Source organism: Panthera leo, chromosome B2 (genome assembly GCF_018350215.1).
Source record: "Panthera leo isolate Ple1 chromosome B2, P.leo_Ple1_pat1.1, whole genome shotgun sequence".
NCBI classification, from domain to species: domain Eukaryota; kingdom Metazoa; phylum Chordata; class Mammalia; order Carnivora; family Felidae; genus Panthera; species Panthera leo.
In genome coordinates, this window is record NC_056683.1 from 41,046,345 (window position 1) to 41,058,264 (window position 11,920).

Below are 11,920 nucleotides of genomic sequence, written 5' to 3' on the forward strand. Positions count from 1 at the left end.
TCCAGGGCAGCTTGGGCATCTACCAAGTGAATAAAAGCGAGGCCAGTCCTGCCCAGGGGACTGCAAGGAGGTGTGAGGTGCCAACAGGCTGGTGTATTGGGGGAACTGGAGGGAAGGGGGCATGGTAGGGAAGGGCCAGCGTGGGGCTAAGGGAGAGGGGCAATTCTGGAGGGGGGAGGGGAGGAATCACGTAGGTCAAATGGAGAAACTGGACTTTCACCCTCCAGCAGTGGGAGCTTTGCCCTGGGACGCTGCCCTGTCGGCTTTGTGTTTCTAAATGTCCACTGTGGCAGGTGTGCAGAGGTGAGAGGGGTGAGAGGGGTGAGACTGGAGGCAGGAAGCCTTGTTCAGCTTGTTCTAACCCTCTTGCGAGACTGTGTGCTCCCTGAGGGCAGGGGCTGTGACAGGCATCTTTGTACTCTGCAGAATGCTTAGGTTATCTTACTGTTATCACCTCCTGTCATGGCCATTAGATCACTGTCCTCCTCTCATGCTTCCACGTTATTAGCACCACCCTTACCACACATCATGTCAGTGGGTTAGTTCCTCTCCCAGAGCTTTCTCGGGGAGCCCAGCCTAGTGCACACGGAACATCCTCAGTGCAGCAGTAGGTCAAAGGCCTGGGCAGAGGCAGGGATCTTGGTTCTCTTTCCAGTTCTGCTGCTGAGTCACTGTGTGGCCCCAGCAATGCCCCCGCCCCACCCCCCATCACTGTTTCCTTAGCTGTTCAAAATGAGGGCTACATTAAATTAGTGGTTTTCAAATTTTTTTTTTTTTTAGGTTGGGCCTTTTAGAAGCCTATTTGCTTAGAAATCTGGAGCCCTGGGGAAAACAAATTTGACAACCTCCCAGCTCTGCCAACCCTGAGTTTGGAGAAGCAGATGAGAATAAAGCTGATATTGCTGGCCTCTGCTGTGCTTTTGCTGCAGGGGCCATGAATGGGAACTGAGTGGGGAGTCAGACAAATCCTGAGTCTTAGGCATTGCAGCTACCTATGGTGGGACCTTGGCAAACCGCTCTCTCTGCCCACTCAGTCCCCCAAGGGGAAGCTCCTGAAAAGAGGGGCAGGGGGAAGGCAGGAGGGACTATGTGTATGGGAAGTGGGACGGTGATAGGTCTGGGATCCTCCAGATTGACCAGGCTGCCCAGTGCAGTTCCAGGTGTGTCTCAGGCCAGGGCATAAGCTCCGAGTGGGGACCTTGGGGTATAGGGAGGCTTTGTGGCTCAGCAGAAACAACTCTTCAGCCTGGTTAGGGCCTAGCTCTCAGTCTTGAATCCTGAGGGTCCAGCCAAGCTGTGGCTTCAATACATAAGGCTGACCTAAATCTTCACAGGACAAAGGGCATTCCTGGAGAGTTGCCATCAGGCCCCAGGGGACTCCTCCTCTTAAGGACTCTTGGAACTCAGTTGATCCTGGGGCTAGGGGCTCACTTCCTGCACACCTAGCTACCCCATCATGGCAACTGGAGGCTACCCCTGAGCACCAATATGTAAGTCCCAGAGCCATGGAGTTGGTGACCTCTGAATGGAAGGCCCCTCACCCAGGCACTGGGCCAAACAGGCAGGGATCCCTGGAGACCTGGTGACAAGGGAGGGCTCAGTCCTGGCCCAGCCCCTGAGGGCTGGATTCTGACGGTAAGCTTCTGCTCATCAGTCTACTTGCTCCCGCCTCCAGAGTCCAAAGGTCCAAGTGGTGGGTGGACTGTGCTGCACTGAACGCTACAGAGGAAGCCCGCACTGAGACCGGTCAGTGGGTGGGTGGGCGGCATGAGATTTGAAGAGCTGCTAGATCAGGTGGGAGGCTTTGGGCCTTTCCAACTGTGGAATGTGGCACTGCTGGCCCTGCCCCGAGTGCTGCTGCCCATGAACTTTCTCCTGCCCATCTTCCTGGCTGCCGTACCTGCCCACCGCTGTGCCCTGCCTGGTGCCCCTGCCAACTTCAGCCACCAGGACGCTTGGCTGGAGGCCCACCTGCCCCGGGAGCCTGATGGCACCCTCAGCTCCTGCCTCTACTTCAATCACTCCCAGGCCCTCCCCAACACCACATTATGGGGAGCGGGGCAGAGCCCTGGGCAGCTGGAGGGTGAGCCTTCCACAATGCCCTGTCCTCAGGGCTGGGAGTACGACCGCTCGGAGTTCTCCTCCACCATTGCAACCGAGGTACCTGAGCAGGAGATTGGGGGACACGTGAATGGGATGGGCCTGCCACTGCCCTGGGTGATTAATTACTGTGTGGGCATTAGACCTGTTACCTTACCTTACCTAATCTCAGTTTACCTATCTGTAGATGGGGTCTATGAATTTAAAGCACTGAGCTTAGTTCCTGGCTTGTAGTAAGGAGCCCATACACCAGAGCTGCTATTATTAATTAGGAGGTGATTAAGGCAGGTAAGGGCTAAGATGGCTCTAGGGAGTTGGGGGAGAGTTGAGAAAGGTGTTCTGCAGTAGGAGAAGGAGACACAATAGAGGCCTCCTTCTTTCCCTTCTTTTTGGCCCCAGGTCTGGGATTTACATAATCCACCTAGAGGTGAGTGCAGATGGGGCAGAGTCTCTCTAGAGAGGAGCGGACCTGTTGTCAAGGTCAAGACCCTCCACGGAAAGAAGTTGAGGCTACAGAATTGGGGAAGGGCAAAGTCTCTTACCCCTCAAATTGGAGTGAATAGTTGAGGGTTTATTATTTGACACGGAGGTACCAAGATGGGACAGTTGACCTCAGGAGGCCGAGAGTCTGGAGGTGGGGGGGGTTGGTGCTACCTAGAGAGGGCCTGTGCCCATGAGAGGCCCCTCCCTGTCTGTCCCTGCAGTGGGACCTCGTGTGTGAGCAGAAAGGCCTGAACAAAGCCACGTCCACCTTCTTCTTTGCTGGTGTGCTTGTGGGGGCTGTGGCCTTCGGATACCTGTCTGACAGGTGGGGTGCAGTGGGGGCCAATAAGGGAGCGGGCTGGGGCACCCTCTCCCACTGGTTGGGGTATGGGCCTAGCCTACCTCTGTCGTGGGACCTCCCCTCTACAGGGAACTGACTCTGCATGACCCCTGTGCAGGTTTGGGCGGCGCCGTCTACTGCTGGTGGCCTATGTGAGTTCCCTGGTGCTAGGCCTGGTGTCTGCAGCCTCAGTCAATTACATCATGTTTGTCATCACCCGCACCCTCACTGGCACAGCTCTGGCTGGCTTCACCATCATCGTGATGCCACTGGGTGAGGCAGGCAAAGGACGGGCAGGGCCCAGAAGACTGGAGGGAGGCAGTTGCCAAGGGTGAGACTGAACTCATCTGGCCCTTGCTAACTGTCTTCCTGTCTCTGGCCCCTGCCCTGGGCCCAGAACTGGAATGGCTGGACGTGGAACACCGCACCGTGGCAGGTGTCCTGAGCAGCACCTTCTGGACAGGGGGTGTGACGCTGTTGGCACTGGTCGGGTACCTGATACGGGACTGGCGATGGCTTCTGCTGGCTGTCACTCTGCCTTGTGTCCCAGGGATCCTCAGCCTCTGGTGAGGACTGTGGGCAGCTTGGGAGCGGGAGATAGAGGAAGCCAGAGATAGAGTTAATCAGAGGCTGAGATTAGAATACAGAGTGACTGAGATATGAAAAGAAAGAAAAAGTCAGTGACCGAGAAACAGAAAAAGAGAGAAAGAGAGACAGATCAGTACAAAGAAGATGGCAGTGGGCATGAGAAGCAGAGAAACACACAGTAACATATTGAGAGACAGTGGAGAGACAGAAACAGAATCAGTGAGAGATAGCAAGTGGCAGAGACCAGGACTGAGGGGCAGATTCAGGGGGACAGATAGAGATGGACATGGGGGTCACAAGAGAGACAGGGATGGAGAGACAGGGCCAGCATAGGGGTAGGGAGTCCAAGCAGGACAATAGGAAGCCAGGCAGGGTGGGCATTTCATTGTCTTCCAAAAATGAATTGGCTTTTGATGCCCCTTGGGGATTTCTGTATGTCGGTCTCTCCTTCATCCTATGCCCTCCTGTCACTTATGGGAGAAGTGGGTGGCTGACGCTGGGGAATGAGAATGAGACCAATCCAGTTGAACAGAGAAGGGAATCCCAGGCTGTGGAGGAACTAAGCCTGGGCAAGGAAGTGTGGCAGGGTGGATTTTAAGTTGGGCTTTAAAGGATGAATAAAAGTTTGTCAGGTGAGGAGGGTTTGAGAAGGAGAGCACATTCCAGGTTGAGGGGACTGCATGAGCAAGAGCCTGGAGGCTGACAGGCTGTGGTGTGTCCAGGAGGGAGATGTGACTGTGGGTGCTGACTCTGCCTGAAGGGCCTCCTGCTGTCCCCCAGGTGGGTGCCTGAGTCTGCACGCTGGCTTCTGACCCAGGGCCGTGTGGAGGAGGCCCACAGGTACCTACTCCGCTGTGCCAGGATCAATGGGCGGCCTGTGGGTGAGGACAGCCTGAGCCAGGAGGTGAGAGTGAATGTGTGTGTGTGAGCACATGCAAGTCCATGTGTGTGGGGACGCGCACGTGTATGTGTGTGTGTGTGTGGCTGTCCTGTGTCAAGCGTCCCCTTCCTGGGGCCCACGGTATGTGCAGGAAAAGCTCCTGACCCCCAGTGGAGAGTTTCCAAATTCATTGGGATGTCCTACCTGGCTCTGGTGGGCCACACCCTTGACTTGGAGCCCACCCGACTCAGCCTGCACGTGCATCCCCACCCCCACTATTGGAGAAGGGAGGAGGAACAGAGACCCAGAGAGATCAGTGTGCCTAGCTAAGGCCCACAGCCAACTCTGATGTCACAAACTCTCCTCCTCTCCCACCAGGCCCTGAGCAAAGTGGCCGCCAGAGAGCAAGTGGTCCGCAGACCCTCGTACCTAGACCTATTCCGGACCCCAAGGCTCCGACATATCTCACTATGCTGCATGGTGATGTGGTGAGGAGCGGGGGATGGGTGGACAGAGAGGCAGACTCCAGAATGATGCTGAGTGTGAGTTGGAGGGACTGTAACCGTGCAGGGCAGGAGGACCAGCCTCTGGGGAGATGGGACACTGGAAGATCACAAGATGGAGCAGGCATCAGAAGCAGGGCTCAAATTCAGGTGCTGCCACTTCCTGTGAGATCTCGGACAGGTCACTTAACCCCAAGCCTCAGAGCCCCTTCTGCAAAACAGGACGCTGTTAGTTCCTACCTCACAAGGTTGCTGTGAAGATTAGGTAAAGACGCTTTGGCCACTGGCACGTGCTGCATACTCCGTGGGGATTATGAGGACAGGGATGGTGGTGGGCAGTAGGCTCTGGAGGCGGGGGAGGTGGTCCCTCTAAAAGGCCAAGGCTCCCTAGGAAGACAGGACACGGGGGATGAAGAGGAGGGTCCCTGAGTGCATTGCGACCCCTTTCAGGTTTGGAGTAAACTTCTCCTATTATGGCCTGAGCCTGGACGTGTCGGGGCTGGGGCTGAACGTGTACCAAACGCAGCTGCTGTTCGGGGCCGTGGAGGTGCCCTCCAAGCTGCTGGTCTACCTGTCGGTGCGCTACGCAGGACGCCGTCTCACGCAAGCAGGAATGCTGCTGGGTGCCGCCCTTACTTTTGGTGCCAGACTGCTGGTGACCTTGGGTGAGCCTCACCCGGAGGCCCCGCCCACTCATCGGAGGCCCCGCCTCCTGGCCCAGAGCTCCTGCCCTTTCCCGGAGGCCCCCACTCAAAGCCCTCCATTTGGGCAACCTCCCACCCTGGGAGTTCTCCATCTCGCACAAGACCCGCTCACTGCCTGAACCCCTTTTCCTCTAGAGATGGGGTCTTGGAGGACCGCCTTAGCAGTGATGGGAAAAGGTTTTTGTGAAGCTGCCTTCACCACAGCCTATCTGTTCACATCGGAGTTGTACCCTACCGTGCTCAGGTGAGGGGAGCCTGACAACCCATCCGGGGGGGAGGGCTTGTAATCACGTCTCTTTACCAACCCCCCCTTCCCCGCCACGCGCGCGCGCGCACGCGCGCGCGCACACACACACACACACACACACTACAGCCCAGTTCCTCCCACCCATTCCTTATACCACACCCAGAATACAGAGCTAATCAGAGCCGTCTGCGTTTGCTTAAGTCTGGGAGAAGGCAGAACATTTTATCTTTACTAAGTGACCCTGAGTGAGGTCACACTTCTCTGGGGCTCCTTTAAAATAAAACAGTCACAAAAGGCACCATCTGTACCTCCCTCCCATTTACCACAGCCCAGGCAGAGCTGCCCTATGGGGTTGTCTCTGAAAGTAATGCCTGGGGCCCTTTCAGCTAGCTATTGGCAGGTGGGGAGACTTGTTGGCATCTGGGTATGCTTAGAAAGCCTTGCTCCTCCTCTACCAACATGACAGGGTCTGTAGGAGCTGCTGTCCCTCTTCCTTCCACATCACCCTACTCTCAGAATGAGGGTCCCTGGCCTGGGGACAGGTGGGAAGACCACCTGAAAGAAGCCTTAGCTTTCTTAGCCGTCTGGAGAGAAGGGGACACCAGGGCTTGCCAGCCCAGGATGGGGGAGCCCTGTGAGGCATGACCCTAAGTAGGTGTGAACACCTACCTTCCCCTATCCTCTTTCTGAACAGACAGACAGGAATGGGGCTGACTGCACTGGTGGGCCGGCTGGGGGGCTCTTTGGCTCCACTGGCAGCCTTGCTGGATGGAGTATGGCTGTCACTACCCATGCTCACTTATGGGGGGATCGCCTTGCTGGCTGCCTGCACTGCCCTCCTGCTACCAGAGACGAAGCAAGCACAGCTGCCAGAGACCATCCAGGATGTGGAGAGGAGGTGTGTGCACAGAACTATTTGTGTCTGTGTGAGCACATGCATGTGGGAATGGGTGCCCAGGTACCTGACACCTTAGGTAGGATTCAGAGAAGATCTGTGTGCACATTGTGTATTTGGTGCATATGTGCAAGCGTGCATGGGTGTATGGCCTGAGGTATGCAAACTGCATGTGTAAAAGTACACAAGTCCATATATGTGTGTGTACACAGATGTCCAAGATTGTCCAGGAAGAGGTGGATGTGTGCACCCCTTCACGTATGCCTGCACATCAGAGATGCATACAAGCATGTGTGCGAGTCACTGGCAGAAGTATACATGTTTGTTTACCAGCAGCTGGGGAGAGGCATAGGCCAGCCGTGGCAGGCTTGGGTGGTAGGCCCAGGGGCTAAATCCCACCATTGCTCATGACTCCTTCTTCCCCAGTGCCCTGTCTAGGCTTCAGGAGGAAGAGATGCCCATGAAGCAGATCCAGAACTGAGTGGTATCAGGGGCAAGCTCTCTACAGAAGTTCTGCAGCAGGGGCTGGAAGATTAGAAGGGCAAGCCCTGTGGCTGGGGCTACGGGCATCAGGTCCCCTGCCCAGGGCTGGAGTTGCCACCAGCTCCCCCTTCTCTGTGCTCATCCAGCCTTGACTGTTTAGCCTCCAGCAACTGGGCAACTTCCTAGAATGCAGTGGGCTGCTGGACAATTCTGGTACCCCTCTTATTCTGTAAATAAAGGTGTCCCGTGGGTTTGGGGCAGCAGTGAGGAGCTGTGGGATGAGCCCTGGATGGGAAGCCAGAGTCTGGTCCTGGGTTCTAATCCCAACTTTGCCACTGATTTGCTGTGTGACCTTGGGCATGTGGGTTTCCCTCTCTGGGCTTCAGTCTGTTCATCTCTCAAACGGATAATGAAGCCTCTTAGCAGACCTCACCACAGGATCTGTCTGTTGTCATGCTCAAATGAGATGTTGAATAATGTGTTTCTCCTACAGATGGTGCTAAAGAAGGAATTGCCCTATGATAACTTCTGGCACCAACAGAGCTGGTGGGCATGCTGTCCACTCACTGCATGGTGCTGGGAACTGTCCAGGACCAGGGTTCCAGGAGAACAGAGCTCTTTGTTCCCATGGCCGGCCCTATACCTCCCAGGTAGTTTGCAGGGTAATGCATCCCCCCTCCCTACACTTCCTATCCTCCAACCCATTGATTAGGCCTCATGCCCAAAGAAGAGTTGAAGGCATGGGAGCCAACATTTTATTGGAGAAGCCAAAATCAACACATTTTATAAGTACCTTGAAGTTATAGAATTTGCTAGGGAAAGGGATTGGGAAGGCCAGGAGGCTACCCTTTAAAATGTGGTAGCCTAGTTCCCCTGACCAGATAGAAATGGGAAAGGCAGGAATTGGCAGAGAATGTCTAGACCCCCCGGTCTACCGTAGAGCCTAGGCCCAGGCCACCTGAAGCCCACCTTCCCCCTGTGGGACTGAAGAATTCTGTAGCTTCCAGTAGGACCATGGAGGGAATGGGTGAGGTCCAAGTTAGAGTGACCTCTCCTGTGAGCATCTCATTTGGATTTTATCTCCACGGGGTCATAGATGTAGCAGCCCACATCACCAATGTTCACACCTGAGAGAGAGAGCCCCATTACCAAGGGTCCTGGTGCTGGGGGGTGTTGGGCTGAGGGATGAAAGGAATTGGGAGGGGTCTGGGGTGTGTTTGACCACAGGGAAATTTGCCCACACATCCCCACAGACCCACATGCCATACTTTAGGCCCACTGTCTGGGGTGTGGCTACCCACCTTTGGGGCCAAACAGGTAGCCGTAGCAGGGGATGTGGCAGTAGGGGACGCCGTCATGCTGGGACATAAAGAGAAAGAGAGCCATCTCAGCTTGGCTCTCTTCCCATCTCCAGCCTCCCTCCTCCCCACACAACCACCCATCCCTACCCTGTTCACCTCAGCATGACTCCCAGCAGTGAGGGTCTTCCGGCAGCGCTGGCACCTCAGACAGGGTCGGTGCCAATTTCTGCCCAAAGACATCACCTTCTCAGCTGGTGGTGGAGACATTTGGTAGTTCTAGGGGCATGGCAGGGAGACCTGCCTACTTTGCACCACCTCCCTACACTTTGATGCCCATCCTCTGCCCCCCTCCCCAAGCTTTCCATTATCGCTTACCAAAATAGACAGGTTCTTCGCAGCCAGGGCACAGTGAAGTCTCTCCAGTGAATGTCTTCATGTGGGGATGGCCTTTAAGGGGAAGAGGCCCTGGCTAGGGCTGAGGTGGGGGCCATGCCTAAGCAGGGCCCACCAGCACTGGCTCGCGCACATGGCTTCTTCCAAAAGCCATGCTCATCCCAGAGCCCCCCACCCAGGTGGCCATGAGTCTGCTTTCTTGGACAGAGCTCAGTTTCCTGTGGCCCCTCGTCCTGCCCCATCCCTATCTGCAGGAGGGACCACCTACTTCCTTCTCCTCCCAGGGGCTCAGGTGCCCACCATCCCAACCCTGTCAGCAACTCAATCCTCAGGAAACCTGAGCTGATACAGGAGCTGGCCAGGGCATGGGTGTCAGGTGTTGGGGAGCATGGTGTCATTGCCCACTCTAGGGGATGGGAGGGAGGAACAGGGGGAGGGCAGAAGTGGAAGAATATGAGGGGCTGGCCCTGTCTCAATGACCCCTTGCTCCTAGGTCATCCTTTCCATGGCCTTGGCCTGAGAGAGGCCCGAATTCCAGGTCAGGTTTGCCTCTGACTAGCTGTGTGTGACTGCACAAGCCACACACTTTGCTCTCTACACACTTTGTTTTCCTTACCTGTAAAATGGGGATGATAATGCCATCTACCCAATTTACCTCTTAACTCAGCAGCTGACATAAGGGAACCCCTCTCTCCCCCGCCAAAGTGCCATGGACAAAAGAAGACTTTGCCACAAAGTTGTAGGAATGTGAAGCAGAGGACTAGGTGGGAGACTGCCACCTGGTCCTACCCTTTGTTCCAGCCTAAGGATGAGGAGTAGCTGGGGCCCAACTTCACTTACTTTTCTTGCCCTGGGGGAGGCCAGTCCTGGGCCTGGGGGGCTAAAGCTGCTGGGGCTGAGGGGAGTGGTGCTGGCAGGGGTGGGAGTGGGGGAGTTGTAGAGGTAGGAGCCCACACCACCAATGTTCACCCCTGCAGAGAAAACAGGGGCAGTCAGCCTTGAGTCTCCAGCTCCCAGCCACAAGGAAGGTCCTGCTGTCCCCTGGCCTCTTCTAGGCTGGTACTTACCCCTGGGTCCGAAGAGAGCCCCATAGCATGGCTTGTGGCAATACGGCCTCCCGTTGTGCTAGGCACAAGCAGAGGAAAGAGGGTTGCTCAGGGCTAAAGGGGGGGGGGGGGTGCGGTTCTACTGTGTCCTACAGGCCTTCCCTCAAGTCCAGTTGCCAGGTGTATCTGTCCACTTGCCTGGTGGGGCTGGTGAGGCTGGGAGGGGTGGAGGGTAAGCTGGCATGCTAGAATTGCCACTGTGGACAGGAGAAAGGGCAAGAGCAGGCCAGAAAACAGCATTGCTTCTCTCCCCTCCCCATCAAAAGGCACCGGGTCCACCAGCACAACTCAGGCGTCCCAAGTCCTGGCTGGTGTGGGGCCCTCCGGGTAGATGGTCTTGCTAGCTGACTGCTGAGGTTGCCTTCGGTGAGCTTCCTGAGCGGAAACTGGGGACTGGTGCTTGGAGAACAGGGACAGACAGAGGGCTGTGCGCCCTGGCCAGGCCTCACCTCTGCATGCCCTCCTGGGGACAGGACGCTGTGGCAGCGCTCACATTTCAGGCAGAAGCGATGCCAGTTCTTGCCCAGGGAGCTCACCTTCTCCGCTGTGGGGGACAAGGTGGAACCGGGCTGTGGGGGAGCCAGGCCTAGCAGCGGGCGCCCCCATTCCCCTCCTCAGCCCCGCCCGCCCTGCTTCCTAGAGACTACGAGGAGTGTCCCCGGGAGGCCAGTTCCAACCCGCCCGAGTGCCCTGCTCCCGAGAGGTGGAAAGGGGGTCTGAGACCACACGGTCGCCAGTTCCTCGCATTCTCAGGGACGTCCCATCTCCTCCTCCCTCCTCAGCCCGGACCTCACCGAAGAAAACGGGTTGCTGGCAACGCGGGCAGGTCCAGCTCATGGCTCCGCGCAGGAAGCTGGCGCCGCACACAGTAGGCACCACCTAGGGGGGCTCCGTTCCCGCCCCCTTCGCTGGCCCCTCCCATGGCTCAGCTTTGAGCCTCATTGGGCTGGATCCGAGGCGCCTCGGCGCCTATTGGCCGTCAGAAATTTAGAACAACTCCACCTGGGAGACGGTTACTTCCAAAACTAAAGCCTCCGGCCGGTGGAGAAAATAGAAGGACGTGAAACCAGACTGGAAAGGAAGATAGAAATGAAGACGCCTGGAAGGGTGGCACTAGTTTTTGGCTTGGTACAAGAGGAAAACTATCCAGAGTGTAGACGCCATGAAAACACTATTATTTCCTTAAAGTGAGGGGTCAGGCATTCTTTGAAATGTTTTAATTCAGCCTTGACAGTCTCTCAGGTGGTTGGTTAAGAGCAACGGAATCTGGGGAGCATCTCTGCTATTTACTCTCTGGCTTCAGGCAAATTACTTAAGCTCCTTCTGCATCCGTTTTATTTGTACAATGAGTATAATGACAAATCTCTACCTCATAGGATTGTTGTGGAAACTTAAGTAGGTTAATACATGGAAAGTGCCCAAACAGTGCTTAGCACATAACTGCTATAAAAGTGATAGCTATCATTATGATGGATCTCATAATGAACTCAAGATTCTTTGGAAGCCTCAAAACTGGTATGGATACAATAGCTTGCTTGTGAGGGGCACCTGGGTGGCTAAGTCGGTCAAACGACTGACTCTTGATTTCAGCTCAGGTCATTATCCCAGGGTGGTGAGACGGAGCCCTGCATTGGGCTCTGCACTGACAGTGAGGAACCTCCTTGGGATTCTCTCTCTCCCTTTCTCTCTGCCCCTCCCCTGCTCACACTCTCTAAATAAACTTAAAAACAACAACTTTTGCTTATGACATTATAATGCTTATTTTTAAGATTTTAAAGTAATCTCTACAGCTAATGTGGGGCTCTAACTCACAATCCCAAGATCAAAAGTTGCATGCTCTTCCTACTGAGCCAGTTGGGCTTTATAATGCTTCTAAATTTAAAGCTATAATTCAGAC

At 55.5% G+C, this 11,920-nt stretch overlaps 2 protein-coding genes across 2 annotated transcripts; one reads left to right on the forward strand and one right to left on the reverse strand.

Moving 5' to 3' along the window:
- Positions 1–1,632: 1,632 nt before the first annotated feature.
- Positions 1,633–7,674, forward strand: SLC22A7 (solute carrier family 22 member 7). Its single transcript, XM_042937301.1, has 10 exons — positions 1,633–2,160; positions 2,781–2,908; positions 3,042–3,196; positions 3,321–3,489; positions 4,292–4,415; positions 4,770–4,879; positions 5,345–5,559; positions 5,734–5,842; positions 6,540–6,743; positions 7,167–7,674. The coding sequence occupies exons 1-10, from the start codon at positions 1,768–1,770 to the stop codon at positions 7,219–7,221; spliced, it is 1,662 nt and encodes a 553-aa protein (XP_042793235.1). The 5' UTR covers positions 1,633–1,767; the 3' UTR covers positions 7,222–7,674.
- Positions 7,675–7,977: 303 nt separating this feature from the next.
- On the reverse strand, positions 7,978–11,622 carry CRIP3 (cysteine rich protein 3). The gene is given in 9 exon segments (XM_042938844.1): positions 7,978–8,350; positions 8,525–8,582; positions 8,681–8,775; positions 8,900–8,971; positions 9,758–9,799; positions 9,802–9,888; positions 9,985–10,042; positions 10,473–10,567; positions 10,818–11,622. Coding segments are annotated over 9 exon segments (612 nt in total). The 5' UTR covers positions 10,861–11,622; the 3' UTR covers positions 7,978–8,288.
- Positions 11,623–11,920: the final 298 nt, after the last annotated feature.

Coding starts and splice junctions, on each gene's coding strand:
- SLC22A7 (XM_042937301.1), top strand. CDS start 1,768: ATGAGATTTGAAGAGCTGCTAGATCAGGTGGGAGGCTTTGGGCCTTTC. Junction 5,560..5,733: donor CAGACTGCTGGTGACCTTGG/GTGAGCCTCACC, acceptor CTTTTCCTCTAG/AGATGGGGTCTTGGAGGACC. Junction 5,843..6,539: donor TTGTACCCTACCGTGCTCAG/GTGAGGGGAGCC, acceptor CTTTCTGAACAG/ACAGACAGGAATGGGGCTGA.